This window comes from Paramormyrops kingsleyae, chromosome 5 (assembly GCF_048594095.1).
Source record: "Paramormyrops kingsleyae isolate MSU_618 chromosome 5, PKINGS_0.4, whole genome shotgun sequence".
NCBI lineage: Eukaryota > Metazoa > Chordata > Actinopteri > Osteoglossiformes > Mormyridae > Paramormyrops > Paramormyrops kingsleyae.
The window spans coordinates 23,643,590-23,661,384 of record NC_132801.1 but is presented as its reverse complement, the minus strand read 5'-3'; the positions used below and the strand labels follow the sequence as shown (position 1 = coordinate 23,661,384).

The window sequence follows — 17,795 nt, the reverse complement described above, 5'->3', positions numbered from 1 at the left end:
GTACCTTCAAGGTTAATGAATACAGTCGCCTGACTGCGGCCTACATGCATGTTCACATCATGGAGAGTTACCAGGAGCAACGTCTAAATTAAGTTTCACTACTGAGGTTAATTCACAATTATGGCAATCCATTTAAAACAATGACATACACACACGTAAGGCTCACAGAAAGTCTTGGGACACTTGGTTAATTCTGTAAAAATGTTGCAAATTTATTGATTACATAATAAAACTCCATTGAGTTAAGTGTCATAATTGTTTTGACTGACTCATTCAGTTCTCTTCTGGTCATTTTACCATTGATTGCAATTGTAGCTATTGGCCCCCAAAGGGATACTAAACACAAATGTTTGGTGTTTTATGTTATTGCAAAGGTGTGACTAATTAAAAAGCAACCAATAGGACTGCTTGTCAATGAACCTTTTAACTCAGAACAGCCCTTTTAAAACTAGATTTTTGGTATCAATTTATTACTAATTGAAATGCACGTTTTACTTAAAACGACTAGTTGTTTCTAATGTGATGTATATTTTTGTTAAAAAGATAAATAAAAGTAATGATTTTTGTTAGAACAGCAATAAATTCACAATAAATAAATAACCAAGCATTCTAAGACGTTCAGTGAGCACTGTATTCTTCCATCTTGCAGCCACAGTCCTGGACAGGGTCATCAGGCAGAGACACTCTTCATGAACGCATACTGTCCAATCAAATGAGAGAGGCGGAGCCTCTCTACACCTGGTGCCCACCATTAATATGCCTAGTAGCCCATCCATAGTATCATTCACTGGTGCCACAATACAAATGGCTGACACATGCAGTGTGCCAGCTGGGCTACAGAAAGTGAGTACGGCAGACTTTTTAAGGATTGTGCTACTGACAAAGGCAGCTTACTGATGGTGTATAATACTATTAGGCTGAAATTCTCTCACTGCAGTGTTCAAGGTGGGTTTAGCAAACTGACAGCACAGTCCAACTATAAAGATTCAGATGATGCTTAAAAAGCTGGAATTCATGGCACAACTGTGCAAAGAGGAAGAGATGTCTCACAACAGAAAAAAATGTGAGAAAAAATATATATTTGTGCATTCCTTAGATCAGTTGCCCTAACCAACAACCAGCCAGTCCATAAGTGTGTTATTTTCCACCAGCAGTCAATCTGATTAAACATCTTTCATCCAAAGAATGCAGATTGAGGTGTGCTGGGAGTTAAATAAGTATATGGAATGGCTGCATGCAGTCAAGAGAAGATGCTAATTAAGATTTTGTAGCCTAAGGACCACTATAAGTGAATACTACCAATGCATGGAAAGTGCGTTTTTATGAATAAAATATGTATGAACTTAAAAAACATCAGGGTGATTTGTCAACTCAAACACAGAAACTAAATTCACCAAAACACTTAAATGCAACACTCTTTACATCTAAATTAAGCTAACACGAAGTAACGATAAGTATCTCAATATTTACTAAATAGCAGTATAAAACATACGGTTAACTTCAAGTTCATCACAAAAACTAAACAGAAGGCTATTCCATAATCCAGCACTGTTTTTGAATGAATATACTTATTTTGCTGTAGCACCTAATAGGTGACCTATTCTTCCGAGCAGAACATCTTACCACTTAGTCACAGCATTTCATTCTAGTATAGCAAAAGGGAGTATTTTAGGTTATTACACGCGATAGTGAAAAGAAAAATTATGTCACAGCTGTAGGGGAAGCTTTCGATTTTGAATCAAAGTATTATAACGCCGAAAAAGCATGGCTAGGGATAGAACTGGTCGTGGTCAGCTTTATTTATACTCCACATACGGATCTTCAATTCTCAGAATTACATACCTTAAAATTTAACACACACACACGCGAACATCTACTCACCGTTCATCCTGTTCGTCCAGCTTCAGATATTTTTTTTACTACCCAACATGTAGCTTAACAACGTTGTGCAGTAGGAATTGTTTAATTCGTGACTAGTTAGCTAGCTAACAATGTAACTCATTTGAATCAAACAATGCCGTTATGGATTTAATTTATTACAATCCATTTTCCGGTTTAAAGGTTACAATCGGATTAAAAGGAAATGCCACGTTTATTCTTCCCTGAGCAGAACATCACAAAGTTACATCTACTGACAGTTAGTTACGGCCTTTGCTGGCAACATAAAGCATCTGCTTCAAATTAGACGGGATAAAATCGTGAAGAAAACACGCAGACACGTAAACCCGAAGGACTGGTGCTTCGGAGCATCAGGCGCTCGGGATAAATGGGAAAGGCAAAAGTTAAAGGGTAAAAGACATTTGGCCACTGGCTGAAGCTCAACAAAACATAGCAGCTTCTATGCTAGGGAAGTCATATGACACAAACAAGTCGTAAGCCACGTGACACGCGGGATCGATCACGTGAGGGCCGGGGGCCGTGCCTAGAGCGTGCACACCATCCCGGCACGTGATGGCACACGTTGAAGATTCTTTCGTACGTACTGGTCAAGGTTTCATTCACGCTCCTTATTAATTAAGCATTACTTTGATTGTTTACAGTCTCACTTACAATATGCCTTAATCTAAGGAAGTCTATGTGCAACAAGCAAATGTTCAAGGTACTAACAATATTATGTCATTAAAATATGTTTTCTCAAATTCATAATTGATATTATGTTCATCTCAAAATTTTACGGAGTACTATGTGGCATAAGAAATTAAAATAAGATCTTTACTAACAGTATTGCTAGTTCCAAGATACATATATTAAAGAAACATATGATATACATACATTCTTCTAGTGAGCCATTATTGTTCTGTTGTTGTGGACCACAGCTGTTCTTTGCATGATTTGATTAAGTTTTGCTTGTAATTCTTATGCAATGAGGAAAATGAATAACAGGCAAATCAACTTAGCTATACAAAATGCATGTCCTCCATGATCCATTTCCAATGGATGTATCAGTTTGCCCTAAGAAATAAATGGACAAAAATTGTAGATACTGATCAGGCTACTTATCAACCTTTCGGTGCCCATCATTTGCAGTCCACATCCCTTTTAAAATGGCTGTCCAGTTTCCAGGCAGATGGCCCTAACTGCAGAGCCTTCTCCTCTATGCTGTGGGCCTGTGTCGTTTTTGTGGTGACCAGTATGGTTGTACCCTCTTCGGTTGACGGAAGAGGAAGACTTGAGTTGTAGTGAGAGTCATTCTTCTTTTCCTTCAGCACCGGATTTCCATTGGTCACACACCCATCATTTATTATCTCAATCTGCTTCTCAGCATCCGAAACTTCCCTGCTTCTGAAATCTTCCACTTGATCTTGATTAAATCCTGACATAAAATAACACTGCATTACCATGTTGGCCTAGATTCTAGAAGATAAACCAAACGTACGTATAGTAATTTTTCATCTATTTATTTGCTTGTTTAGAGATCTTGACTTTAAAGACACCTGAATTGTTCACTTACAGGTTATACGTCATAAATCAGTGAATGAATATGTGGACATTAGCACGTTGCTTTGTACGACCAAGTTTCATTGCTACAAGTAAAGGTAGGACATAGCATTATTATTTTAAAAAATTCAGTTGTTTTTTTTTTTTCATATTTACGACGCTAGCATGACTTTCCTACCTACCTGTTTTCAGAGAGACTTGTCTGCATTTCTTTTTACGCAGAACCTGAACAATAAGTATCATTGTTGTAAAAGCATTCAGCAACAAAAAGACCACCACGATGACCCATACATTGTTGTTCTCAAGCACAGGGCTGTCTGATGCTGTAAAGAATTCAAAGAAAATGAATACATGAATTTGAACTGCCTTCAAACTGTAAAACAAGAACAATTCACAATAATAACGTAAGGATAATTCATAATCTTTCTGTAGTTTCTATCGTAAAAGAAATTACAATGCATCATTGTGCCTGCTGCCAGGTTCTCATACATTTTTCCCCACACATGATTATATATTACATGCACAAATTAGGCATATGTTAATTTTACATTAATGCTAATTTTGGATCTTATTTCCTTGCATTTAGATTTTATGAGTCCCCAAATTAGAAAGCAAAATATTACGGTTGACCTAACATCCACAGAACATAATTTGCGACAGACTTACGTTTGGTACAGTATTCTGTGCAGCTGATAGGAGGTGAACTAGAGCAGCGCAGATAGCAGGGTTTACACTTTTCCAGCAGACCATCATAATAACTGTCCTTGGCACATCTGCTCTTTGCCATCGCAGCAGGAAGCCAGCAAGTTAACAGAGAATCCGTAAAGGAAGCTGCATTCTCTACATGAGGGGAATCTGCCAGAGTCACAGGCCCTGAAATAAAAAAACAGAAGATGTAAATGATGTCCCCTGCAGGGGAATTCCCTTTTCAGAGGAAAGAACTTCATATCTGAAGAAAAGACCTGAAAAAGGGGCAACAGAAGTATATTGTTCAATTGCTTGAAATGCTTCATGTACTTTGAAATTAATATAAATTTCAGTTTGTTTTTCTAACAACCCAAAATATTTCAATAAAAGTAAAATAAAAACTAGATTTGGTGTTGTTTTAAATGTTTCAGTAAAAGTTGTAGTAAAGTAAAATAAAAATTATTCATAAGACAGACTTTTTAAATGTTGGTAAGGAAAGCAATGCTTTATGAACTTTGAAAACGAATCCAAATTTCAGTGATAAGTTTTTTTTCCTAACAACCCTAAATATTTCAATAAAAGTTAAATAAAAACTAGATTTGGTGTTGTTGGGAATGACACACTGTATTCGCCGGACAGCCCTGTTATTTGGTCCGGCTATCAAAAGCCGTACTTGTCCCACACTCACAGACTTGTACAATTTTTAGGAGCACTGGATGGATCACCTGTAAATGTGAATGTGAAGTACACTTTGTAGAATGACTGGATGGATCATCTGGAAATATAAAAGTTAATTTGTTTTACCTGAATTCTGTGAGTCCCTGTCAGGATATGTAGGTGTGAAAGTTATACTTATTCATATAGGGGTCAATTCTCTCATCAAGCACTTAAGGGCCTAAGAAGTTATGCACTGACAAACCCACAGCACTTCACTCGAAAAGAAGTTCTGATGAACGTAAGCCAAATGGAGAGCTCCAGAGAATGGAGGACACTGGGCTGAGTTAGTGGATAAGTTCAATATATGCCCAACAAGCCATCTAAATACAGAATTAAGCACTTCTGAAACTTCATCAGGAAGCAACAATTTTCCAAGTTCAGTTTTACTTACTAACAGATTCACACATTCAGTTTACACTGGCAACGTAATTTTCCCCACGTAACTACTGATTCAAAAATGTACTGCTGAAGATGCTGATGCATAAACAGTCATTCATAAACAAACCTGAACACTGTAAAGTCATAAATTAGGATAAATACATAAATTTTACATACATTGTAAAATGAGGATTGCACTCATGGAAACTTAGGCAGCAGTTACAGACACACATTTGCATTTTATAAAATTATGATATCAGCATGACATTTAAGTACAATTAGCTTCACAGTCCAACATAACCCAAGATTCACTGCACAGAGGTAAAGTGGGTGGCTGCATCCGAATTCATGGACTGCATCCTTTAAAGGATGCAGCTTACTCGGGCTCCATAGATTACATCGTTTGAATGAATTTTGGGATCTCTGCAAAAGAGTAATGCGTTTCTAGGCTGCATTTGAAGGAGCCTTCAAAATTGGACAGCCTTCCTACTGCTCTGGATAGGAACAGCACTTCATGACCTTCACTTTTCCACATGCGCTTTCGGTTGCAGACAAGAGGGACGTGATGTAATTTTCATCATCAGTGGTTGGCTGGACAACTGTGCTTGATGCATGTATAACCCAGATTTTTATGTCTAGCGGATACCATGTGTGTCCCTGCATTTCAACAGCGCATGTGTAAGATAATTGATTAGATATTTCCAGTAGGTGGCAGCACCGTCTTTCACAGATCAGCGGTTAAAGACAAAAGAGTAGAAGAAGAAGAGTCATTGTTGTAGTAGTGTTTGACTTGGACCCGACTTGGACCCTATAACTACAGAAGACTTGTACTGTAGCTTCCTCAAAGAACTCAAGTAGATTAGTTAAACAGGATCTACCTCTCCTTAAATCCATGTTGGCTATCCCTTAGAATGTTATTTGAATACAAGCTAAACTGATTGGCCTATAGTTTCCTGGATTACTTTCTTCCCTTTTTTGAATATGAGTGATATATTATCAGAAGGTACCACACCAGCAGATAAGGATTTCTGAAATAGCAAAGTTAAAGGTCAGCAAATAATATCCCTCATCTCTTTTAATAGTATAGGTAAGATGCCATTAGAGCCCTGCGATTTATTTATTCTAAGCTTAGCTAGGCTTTGTAGCACAACAGCTTCAGTTATACATACAGTGGTACCTCAGTTCTCAAACTCATTAGAACTCAAATTTCTTAAAAGTCAAACCAACCAGATAAAAAAAAATTACCTAGAACTCGATCTGAATCTGAATCAGAAGTATGCACGGGGAAATGAGTCACGCGGCACGTCTCTCAGCGGAATCAAAGGGTAACGTTTCAGTCTCAGACGATCGGGGCAGGACACATTGTTTTGTTTTTAACTTTACATATTGTTTGGATACATTTATTTTCTTACTGTACAAATTACTGTTTTGATAAATGTGCTTAGATGTGTTTAGTACAGTGTATGCTCTTCTTTTATCCGGTTCATTTTGTGTTTAAATGCTAAAAAAAAAAAAAAAACATATTTAGGTGTAATTTTTTTGGGGCCGTGAACCAATTAATTGGTTTTCCATTATTTCTTATGGGGAAAGTTCGATCAGAACTCAAACTTTTTAGGATTTGATCCGGAGTTCTGAAAGGATTTCTGAGGTACCACTGTATATAGGTCAAATACAAAGCAGGATTAGGCATAAGAGTCGGTATGTTACTCCTGTCCTCTACAGTGCAGATGTCACTTGAATTCTATGTAATCATATTATACTTATATACAATACTTATATTTTTCTATGTATTTTTGTGTTATGCAATTATTATTAAATTAAATTAATTATTCACATGCATGTTGCACTGTGACATTTGATTCTAGATGTGTGATACATGTTATAAGGTTTTGTTTTGCTATGTGTTCTGCTTTCTGAAAACTGCAGTATTACGTTTGGCCATATAGAGGCTCGTAACTGAATACAGCCCCCCAGAGCACGTACTGAAAAATGCACTAAAGTCAGTGTGATTGCAGTTAAGAGTCATTTAGCCTACATGCGACACACACCTATTTTTGTGTTCATCTGCCCAAAGTGCACTTAATCTGCACACTTAAGTCGATGGGAGAGCAGGGGTGGGCAATCATATCCAGAAAGGGCCACTGTGTATGTGGGGTTTTTTTGCAACTCCCTAATTAGATTACTAATTAGAGGACTGATTGGCTGAAGAATCCTCACATCTGGGATTGGACAGCTGACCTACAGGTTATCCCAAAAACCTGCAATACACACTGGCCCTTACACACTGCCGATAAGATTGCCCACCCCTGGCTTAGTGCCTGGGAGAATCGACCCTTTATTGCACATTCCACTAAAAGTAAAAAATGTAACAGATATACTATTGGTAAGGTGGATATTGGTAAACTGTGGCAATTTTTGAAATGTTACTTTTTTTCTCACTTTATAAATATTAGGCAGGTGTTTTGATATTATTTGCTGATCGGTGAAAGTATTCCCTGAACAACAGGAAATAGAGTTATTTAAAATATTGACAATTTAAAACTTAATAGAGGAAGTAATGCATAGTTCATGGTGAAACAACTGCAAATCCTTTACGTAAAATGACCACTAGATGGAACATTTGTTCCAATGAAAAATTAAGTGACATAACTCAACTCTGGCCTCTCCTGGAGCCGACACCTTATCGTGGTGGAGCTGTTTGCGTGTTCCAATGATCCCAGGAGCTGAGTTGCCCGGGCTTTATGCCCCTGGTAGGGTCACCCAAGGCAAACAGGTCCTGGATGAGGAACCAGACGAAGTGCGGCTCACAAGACCCCTCATGATGAACAAAATATTGGATCCACGATTTCCCTTGCCTGGACGCGGGTCACCGAGGCCCCTGGAGCCAGGCCTGGGGGTGGGGCTCGATGGCGAGCGCCTGGTGGCCAGGCCTGCACCCATGGGGCCTGGTCGGGCACAGCCCGAACAAGGCATGTGGGTCCCCCCTCCAATGGGCTCACCACCTGTAGGAGGGGCCATAGGGGTCGGGTGCAGTGTGAGTTGGGCAGTGGCCGAAGGCGGGGACCTTGGCGGTCCGATCCTCGGCTGCAGAAGCTAACTATAGGGACATGGAATGTCACCTCTCTGGTGGGGAAGGAGCCTGAGCTGGTGCATGAGGCTGTGAGGTTCCGACTAGATGTGTCTTATTTCCTCCAAAGGCAAATAACCTAAAATTGAAGGACACTTTTTTCCTTGGGTCTCAGGAAGATATATCATGCAGCATTGAGGTTTATAACTAGTGCAACAGCAAGAACGCATCACTGTAAGCCAGGGGTCGGCAACCTTTTTGACATGGAGTGCCAATTATATATTTTCTTGTTAGTCCGCGTGCCATGTTAACGACGGGGGGGAGGCTACCATCGAGTAGTCAAACCAAAGCAGCAGGCGCGCCAAGCAACAGCCAATGACATTTCAACATCATAGAAGACGTCTGAAAAATTTTAATGTGTTTAATAATTAGGGTTGTGATCTAGAGACCTGCGCGGGACGAATTTTTCAGTCCCGCTCCTGCCCGCTCCCGCAAGATTCTGTCCCGCTCCCGCAAAAAAATATATATTTTCTCCAGCTCCCGCCCGCAGTATTCAAGTTTTGTCCCGCTCCCGCCCACAAAATCCCGCAGGTAAACATATAGGCCTAAGTAGTTTTATTTTTACCACATCTTACGCTACTCTGTTATTTGTTTCACTTGCTTCCCTCTTGAGTGTATATAAAAAAGAAACGGAAAATAAACAAATATGTTTCGCTTTATTTGAGTTTAATTAAATGGAATGATGAACATGGACACGAACGAGGAGCTTTTCAGAACATAGAAATACATTCAGAACAGTTAGAAATAGGCTAATAATATTGCAATGAAACAAAATAATAAACGTTGATTTTTCAAGTGGTCAAACAGAAAAGCATTTGGCCTAATGGACGTGAGCGTTAGCCTTTAATTTAGTCGTTCTTGTTGCTTTTGTGCAGTAGATAAATAATAGAGTACTTGTTTTTAATAAATTAATTTTAAGATAATTCCATTTTGCGGGAGTCCCGCGATTAATTCTATTCTCCCGCAACCCGCACGTAGGGTGCTTTCACACCTACAGCATTTGGTGCGCACCAAACGTGTTTGGTCCCTTGGTTCGGTTCGTTTGCGTTGATGTGAATGCAATCTCGGTACTTTGGTGCGCACCAAATCAATCGATCCGAGACCTGCATGAAGGGGTGGTCTCGGACCGCTTTATCCGCTCTACTTTGGTACTTTTGGTGTGAAAGCAACCAAACCAAATCTGACGAAATGGTATAGTTTAATGCACTTTGGGTATAAGAGATAGGGGGTTGTGGGTAAAATAAAAAGATCGCCGGCTAATAACAAAATGATCATTCAGGAGGAGGGCACGTCTCTTCTCCCTGAAGTGGCGCGCAATGCGCCGTCGGCGAGATGAATAAACCAGGAAGCTGGTTTGGAGTCGCAGCCGCGAATCGTGTTCGAAATTAATTATCTGAAAATAATGATTTGCACGTACAATGTAGTGCGCGAGGATCAGCGCCATGAGCGCAAAGCTGTTCCTCCATGATTATTGAAAGTGGCGCGATTTTCTGAAAATAGTCTGTTCCCGGTGCCGATGGGCTTCGCGGTCTATTTTAGTTCGTTTAGAACTCTGTATATGTGAAAGCAAACCGTACCCACGTCTGTTTACTACATTGTAATATTTTTCCGACTGGTGCGGACTAAAGCAATCGTACTATAGGTGTGAAGGCACCCATACATGAGGACCTTACCGCCCCCGGCCGCATTCACCCATCAAATCTTGTCCCGCGGGTCCCGCGGGAGTGCAGGTCTCTATTGTGATCATCGTCAGCGTGCCACCCCAAATTCCTCCGCGTGCCAGTTGTGGCACGCGTGCCTAGGGTTGCCGACCCCTGCTGTAAGCTATATGAGATGGTGTGGACATTAGAAGGAAAATGCATTGCCTGGTTTTTATTGCAAAGGCTTTAATGGGCAAATTACTTCAGTACATATGTAGTTTGCTGACATTGTGCACTAATACATACAGTATATATGTAGTTTGCTGACATTCCACACTCATACAGTGCATATGTAGTTTGCTGACATTGTGCACTAATACATACAGTATATATGTAGTTTGCTGACATTCCACACTCATACAGTACATATGTAGTTTGCTGACATTCCACACTCATACAGTACATATGTAGTTTGCTGACATTCCACACTCATACAGTACATATGTAGTTTGCTGACATTGTGCACTAATACATACAGTATATACATGTATGTAGTTTGCTGACATTGCGCACTAATACATACAGTACATATGTAGTTTGCTGACATTGCGCACTAATACATACAGTATATATGTAGTTTGCTGACATTGTGCACTAATACATACAGTACAGTATATATGTAGTTTGCTGACATTGTGCACTAATACATACAGTATATATGTAGTTTGCTGACATTCCACACTCATACAGTGCATATGTAGTTTGCTGACATTCCACACTCATACAGTATATATGTAGTTTGCTGACATTGTGCACTAATACATACAGTACATATGTAGTTTGCTGACATTGTGCACTAATACATACAGTATATATGTAGTTTGCTGACATTGCGCACTAATACATACAGTATATATGTAGTTTGCTGACATTGTGCACTAATACATACAGTATATATGTAGTTTGCTGACATTCCACACTCATACAGTATATATGTAGTTTGCTGACATTGTGCACTAATACATACAGTACATATGTAGCTTGCTGACATTGCGCACTAATACATACAGTATATATGTAGTTTGCTGACATTGTGCACTAATACATACAGTATATATGTAGTTTGCTGACATTGCGCACTAATACATACAGTATATATGTAGTTTGCTGACATTGTGCACTAATACATACAGTATATATGTAGTTTGCTGACATTGTGCACTAATACATACAGTATATATGTAGTTTGCTGACATTGTGCACTAATACATACAGTATATATGTAGTTTGCTGACATTGTGCACTAATACATACAGTATATATGTAGTTTGCTGACATTGCGCACTAATACATACAGTATATATGTAGTTTGCTGACATTGTGCACTAATACATACAGTATATATGTAGTTTGCTGACATTGTGCACTAATACATACAGTATATATGTAGTTTGCTGACATTCCACACTCATACAGTACATATGTAGTTTGCTGACATTGTGCACTAATACATACAGTACATATGTAGTTTGCTGACATTGTGCACTAATACATACAGTACATATGTAGTTTGCTGACATTGTGCACTAATACATACAGTACATATGTAGCTTGCTGACATTGCGCACTAATACATACAGTATATATGTAGTTTGCTGACATTGTGCACTAATACATACAGTATATATGTAGTTTGCTGACATTGCGCACTAATACATACAGTATATATGTAGTTTGCTGACATTGTGCACTAATACATACAGTATATATGTAGTTTGCTGACATTGTGCACTAATACATACAGTATATATGTAGTTTGCTGACATTCCACACTCATACAGTACATATGTAGTTTGCTGACATTGTGCACTAATACATACAGTACATATGTAGTTTGCTGACATTGTGCACTAATACATACAGTATATATGTAGTTTGCTGACATTGCGCACTAATACATACAGTATATATGTAGTTTGCTGACATTGTGCACTAATACATACAGTATATATGTAGTTTGCTGACATTGCGCACTAATACATACAGTATATATGTAGTTTGCTGACATTGTGCACTAATACATACAGTATATATGTAGTTTGCTGACATTGCGCACTAATACATACAGTATATATGTAGTTTGCTGACATTGCGCACTAATACATACAGTATATATGTAGTTTGCTGACATTGCGCAATAATACATACAGTATATATGTAGTTTGCTGACATTGCGCACTAATACATACAGTATATATGTAGTTTGCTGACATTCCACACTCATACAGTGCATATGTAGTTTGCTGACATTCCACACTCATACAGTATATATGTAGTTTGCTGACATTGCGCACTAATACATACAGTATATATGTAGTTTGCTGACATTGCGCAATAATACATACAGTATATATGTAGTTTGCTGACATTGCGCACTAATACATACAGTATATATGTAGTTTGCTGACATTCCACACTCATACAGTGCATATGTAGTTTGCTGACATTCCACACTCATACAGTGCATATGTAGTTTGCTGACATTGTGCACTAATACATACAGTATATATGTAGTTTGCTGACATTCCACACTAATACATACAGTATATATGTAGTTTGCTGACATTCCACACTAATACATACAGTATATATGTAGTTTGCTGACATTCCACACTCATACAGTGCATATGTAGTTTGCTGACATTGTGCACTAATACATACAGTATATATGTAGTTTGCTGACATTCCACACTAATACATACAGTATATATGTAGTTTGCTGACATTCCACACTAATACATACAGTATATATGTAGTTTGCTGACATTCCACACTCATACAGTATATATGTAGTTTGCTGACATTGTGCACTAATACATACAGTACATATGTAGTTTGCTGACATTGTGCACTAATACATACAGTATATATGTAGTTTGCTGACATTCCACACTCATACAGTGCATATGTAGTTTGCTGACATTCCACACTCATACAGTGCATATGTAGTTTGCTGACATTCCACACTCATACAGTGCATATGTAGTTTGCTGACATTGTGCACTAATACATACAGTATATATGTAGTTTGCTGACATTGCGCACTAATACATACAGTATATATGTAGTTTGCTGACATTCCACACTAATACATACAGTATATATGTAGTTTGCTGACATTCCACACTCATACAGTGCATATGTAGTTTGCTGACATTGTGCACTAATACATACAGTACATATGTAGTTTGCTGACATTGTGCACTAATACATACAGTATATATGTAGTTTGCTGACATTGCGCACTAATACATACAGTGCATATGTAGTTTGCTGACATTGTGCACTAATACATACAGTACATATGTAGTTTGCTGACATTGCGCACTAATACATACAGTATATATGTAGTTTGCTGACATTGCGCACTAATACATACAGTATATATGTAGTTTGCTGACATTCCACACTAATACATACAGTATATATGTAGTTTGCTGACATTCCACACTAATACATACAGTATATATGTAGTTTGCTGACATTGCGCAATAATACATACAGTATATATGTAGTTTGCTGACATTGCGCACTAATACATACAGTATATATGTAGTTTGCTGACATTGCGCAATAATACATACAGTATATATGTAGTTTGCTGACATTGCGCACTAATACATACAGTATATATGTAGTTTGCTGACATTCCACACTCATACAGTGCATATGTAGTTTGCTGACATTGTGCACTAATACATACAGTATATATGTAGTTTGCTGACATTCCACACTAATACATACAGTATATATGTAGTTTGCTGACATTCCACACTAATACATACAGTATATATGTAGTTTGCTGACATTCCACACTCATACAGTGCATATGTAGTTTGCTGACATTGTGCACTAATACATACAGTATATATGTAGTTTGCTGACATTCCACACTAATACATACAGTATATATGTAGTTTGCTGACATTCCACACTAATACATACAGTATATATGTAGTTTGCTGACATTCCACACTCATACAGTGCATATGTAGTTTGCTGACATTGTGCACTAATACATACAGTACATATGTAGTTTGCTGACATTGTGCACTAATACATACAGTATATATGTAGTTTGCTGACATTCCACACTCATACAGTGCATATGTAGTTTGCTGACATTCCACACTCATACAGTGCATATGTAGTTTGCTGACATTCCACACTCATACAGTACATATGTAGTTTGCTGACATTGCGCACTAATACATACAGTATATATGTAGTTTGCTGACATTGTGCACTAATACATACAGTATATATGTAGTTTGCTGACATTCCACACTCATACAGTACATATGTAGTTTGCTGACATTGTGCACTAATACATACAGTACATATGTAGTTTGCTGACATTGTGCACTAATACATACAGTATATATGTAGTTTGCTGACATTGCGCACTAATACATACAGTATATATGTAGTTTGCTGACATTGTGCACTAATACATACAGTATATATGTAGTTTGCTGACATTGCGCACTAATACATACAGTATATATGTAGTTTGCTGACATTGCGCACTAATACATACAGTATATATGTAGTTTGCTGACATTGCGCAATAATACATACAGTACATATGTAGTTTGCTGACATTGTGCACTAATACATACAGTATATATGTAGTTTGCTGACATTGCGCACTAATACATACAGTATATATGTAGTTTGCTGACATTGTGCACTAATACATACAGTATATATGTAGTTTGCTGACATTGCGCACTAATACATACAGTATATATGTAGTTTGCTGACATTGCGCACTAATACATACAGTATATATGTAGTTTGCTGACATTGCGCAATAATACATACAGTATATATGTAGTTTGCTGACATTGCGCACTAATACATACAGTATATATGTAGTTTGCTGACATTCCACACTCATACAGTGCATATGTAGTTTGCTGACATTCCACACTCATACAGTATATATGTAGTTTGCTGACATTGCGCACTAATACATACAGTATATATGTAGTTTGCTGACATTGCGCAATAATACATACAGTATATATGTAGTTTGCTGACATTGCGCACTAATACATACAGTATATATGTAGTTTGCTGACATTCCACACTCATACAGTACATATGTAGTTTGCTGACATTGTGCACTAATACATACAGTACATATGTAGTTTGCTGACATTGTGCACTAATACATACAGTATATATGTAGTTTGCTGACATTGCGCACTAATACATACAGTATATATGTAGTTTGCTGACATTGTGCACTAATACATACAGTATATATGTAGTTTGCTGACATTGCGCACTAATACATACAGTATATATGTAGTTTGCTGACATTGCGCAATAATACATACAGTATATATGTAGTTTGCTGACATTCCACACTCATACAGTATATATGTAGTTTGCTGACATTCCACACTCATACAGTGCATATGTAGTTTGTTGACATTCCACACTAATACATACAGAACCCGTTCATCAGTTAAACTTCTCCTTCAGCCTCCCACCACATGCACAGAACTGAGGAAATCCGCCTTTTGTTCTTATGCACCACATGAGTGGAATATATTACAAAATATATTTAATTTAAACTCCTTGCCTTCTCTGAATTTGTTTAAAAATCTCTTAAACTCTGAGCTTAAACAACAGTGTCATTGTTTCATATAAATTAATTTTATTCTATGTATTTTTGGAGAGTTTGAGTATTTATATGTGTTTTAGTTTGTGTTTATGTTAATCATCTCTGTATGTATGTATATGAAATGTTTGTCTTTTTTCTTATTTGCTGCCATCTTGGCCAGGACTTCCTGGAAGAAGATATATAGTGTCATACCTCGCTCCATCCGCTCCTGATGTGTGCCACGCCCACCTCGTTACCTCGTGTTCAGCCCTGATTGTGATCACCTGTGTCCTGTTACGTCTAGCTGGTCTTTTGTATTTAGTCCGAGTCTCAGTCTGTCTTCCCCAGATCCGTCATTGTATTGTCATGTGTTGTTCCTCGTCTGCTAGTCCTATTACTTGAATAAACCCCGTCTGTCCGTCTTAACGGCTTCGTTTGCCTGCTTTCCGGCTCGCCTGCCCGACGATTGTGACATATTGTATCTCAATTGAACCTTCCTGGTAAAATAGTGGATAAATAAATAAATGACTCGTTTACATGGAAATGGGCGGTAACGATGATCGATTGTTTTCCCCCTCAAGTCAATGTCGTGTTTGTTATTTCAAGGTGGCACGAAATCCGCTCCATAGTGCAGCGTGAACCCCTGCCAAAATCTCACGTCCTATGGCCCCTAAAGGAGTGGAATTCGCCATGTTATCCTCCATCACCGGCAGCCATTTAGCGCGCTTTCGTCGTTACCGCCCATTTCCATGCAAACAAGTCAGAGGGGCGTGGGTAATTCACTAGAGTTCTCAACATTTCGAGCAGGGCTCTTCAAGTCTGGCCCTCGATTCCAAGTCCAGTGGCCTGTACTACGAAGCGGGGTTACTGGCTTATCGGGGTAACTTGTCGGATTTAAGGTACCACAGTTTAAATGGACTTCATATTCGCTCACTTACATTTTGCCCAGACTACCTTAAATCCAACAAGTTACCCCGATAAGCCAGTAACCCCGCTTCGTAGTACAGGCCACAGGCCTTGTTTTAATTCTCCCAGGCATTTAGTTTAATAATCACTCATTCTGATTGGCCGCAGAGGTTTCACACCGGCTCACAGATAAAGGAAGGCTGGAAAATCAGCAGTGCTCGGACCTCGAGGACTGTTATTTGAATAGTCCTGATTTAGAGTCTACATCAGGGGTCACCAACTCCGGTCCTGGAGAGCTACTATCCAGTAAATTTTCTATCCTACTTGGCTTCTGATGAGCCACACCTGCTCCTGGTATTTACCTGAGAACACGTGTGGCTCATCAGAAGCCAGGTAGGATAGAAAACCTACTGGATAATGTCACACCCACGCGGGCGGGACCTAGCACCGGGAGGTGATCCACAGCTGATCGCTCCGCTACTTAAGACTAAGCATTTACTAAGCATTCTTTGTGTCTCCCGTTTGCCCGGTTCGTCCTGCCTGCTGTGTCCTTCCTGCCAAACCGCTCCGTCCTGCTCCCCTGCCCGGCTGATCCTAGTCCTTCCTTCCTCTCGTCTACTCGTCTCGTCCATTTGTGTAGGACTGACATTCCCGGAACCCGACCACTGCCAGTGACCCGACCACCCGTCTGGATTGCCCCCCTGGAATTGTCTGTACGCCAGTCTCCAAATAAACCAGTGTGTTCCCGCATATTGGGGTCTGCCTTCTTCCTGATCGTCGGGCGTCACAGATAGTAGCTCTCCAGGAGCGGAGTTGGAGACCCCTGGTCTACATTTAACATTTATATTTAACATTTACATGTACATTTATATTTACATGTAACATATTTAAAATTCACGTTTAATATTATTAAATGATTATTATTAATTATGACGATCGGGGCAGGACACATTGTTTCGATATTATAATATTATTAATATGAATTATTTATATTTACTAATAGTAAGTAATGTTTTCAAATATTATACATAGGAAAAAGTTGTGATGATCTTTAACATTGTTTATTTCTAACTAAATGTAGTAAAAGTGCTATAAATGTTGAAAAAGCAAATAAAATAGTGCTTAGTGACTACAAACGTAAATACTACAGGATATTTACAAGGTAATAATAAAGCAGTTGCATCTCGAACTGAACGTCTCACCCCAGTCAGCTGACCAAAGTTGG

At 38.5% G+C, this 17,795-nt stretch overlaps 2 protein-coding genes and 1 long non-coding RNA gene across 6 annotated transcripts in view; 1 reads left to right on the top strand and 2 right to left on the bottom strand.

Annotated features, from left to right (window-relative positions):
- Positions 1-2,948, bottom strand: part of snx29 (sorting nexin 29) — a 107,193-nt gene extending 104,245 nt beyond the window's left edge. For all 4 annotated transcript variants that reach the window (XR_011991784.1, XM_023820789.2, XM_072712446.1 and 1 more), the window contains exon 1: positions 1,882-2,948. Coding sequence is in view for 3 of the 4 variants with exons in the window: in XM_023820789.2 (XP_023676557.1) it covers positions 1,882-1,888 (7 nt within the window). In the remaining variant the exon portion in view is untranslated. The remainder of the gene's footprint in view (positions 1-1,881) is intronic.
- LOC111848631 (uncharacterized) lies at positions 678-4,911 on the top strand. Its single transcript, XR_002839353.2, has 4 exons — positions 678-843; positions 3,207-3,372; positions 3,454-3,536; positions 4,231-4,911. It is a non-coding gene; the product is annotated as an uncharacterized lncRNA (long non-coding RNA).
- Positions 3,018-17,793, bottom strand: LOC111848630 (tumor necrosis factor receptor superfamily member 17). The gene is made up of 4 exons (XM_023820798.2): positions 17,773-17,793; positions 4,105-4,311; positions 3,621-3,761; positions 3,018-3,313 (listed from the first exon to the last, which is right to left on the bottom strand). The coding sequence occupies exons 2-4, from the start codon at positions 4,223-4,225 to the stop codon at positions 3,018-3,020; spliced, it is 558 nt and encodes a 185-aa protein (XP_023676566.1). The 5' UTR covers positions 4,226-4,311; positions 17,773-17,793.
- Between the last annotated feature and the right edge of the window lie 2 nt (positions 17,794-17,795).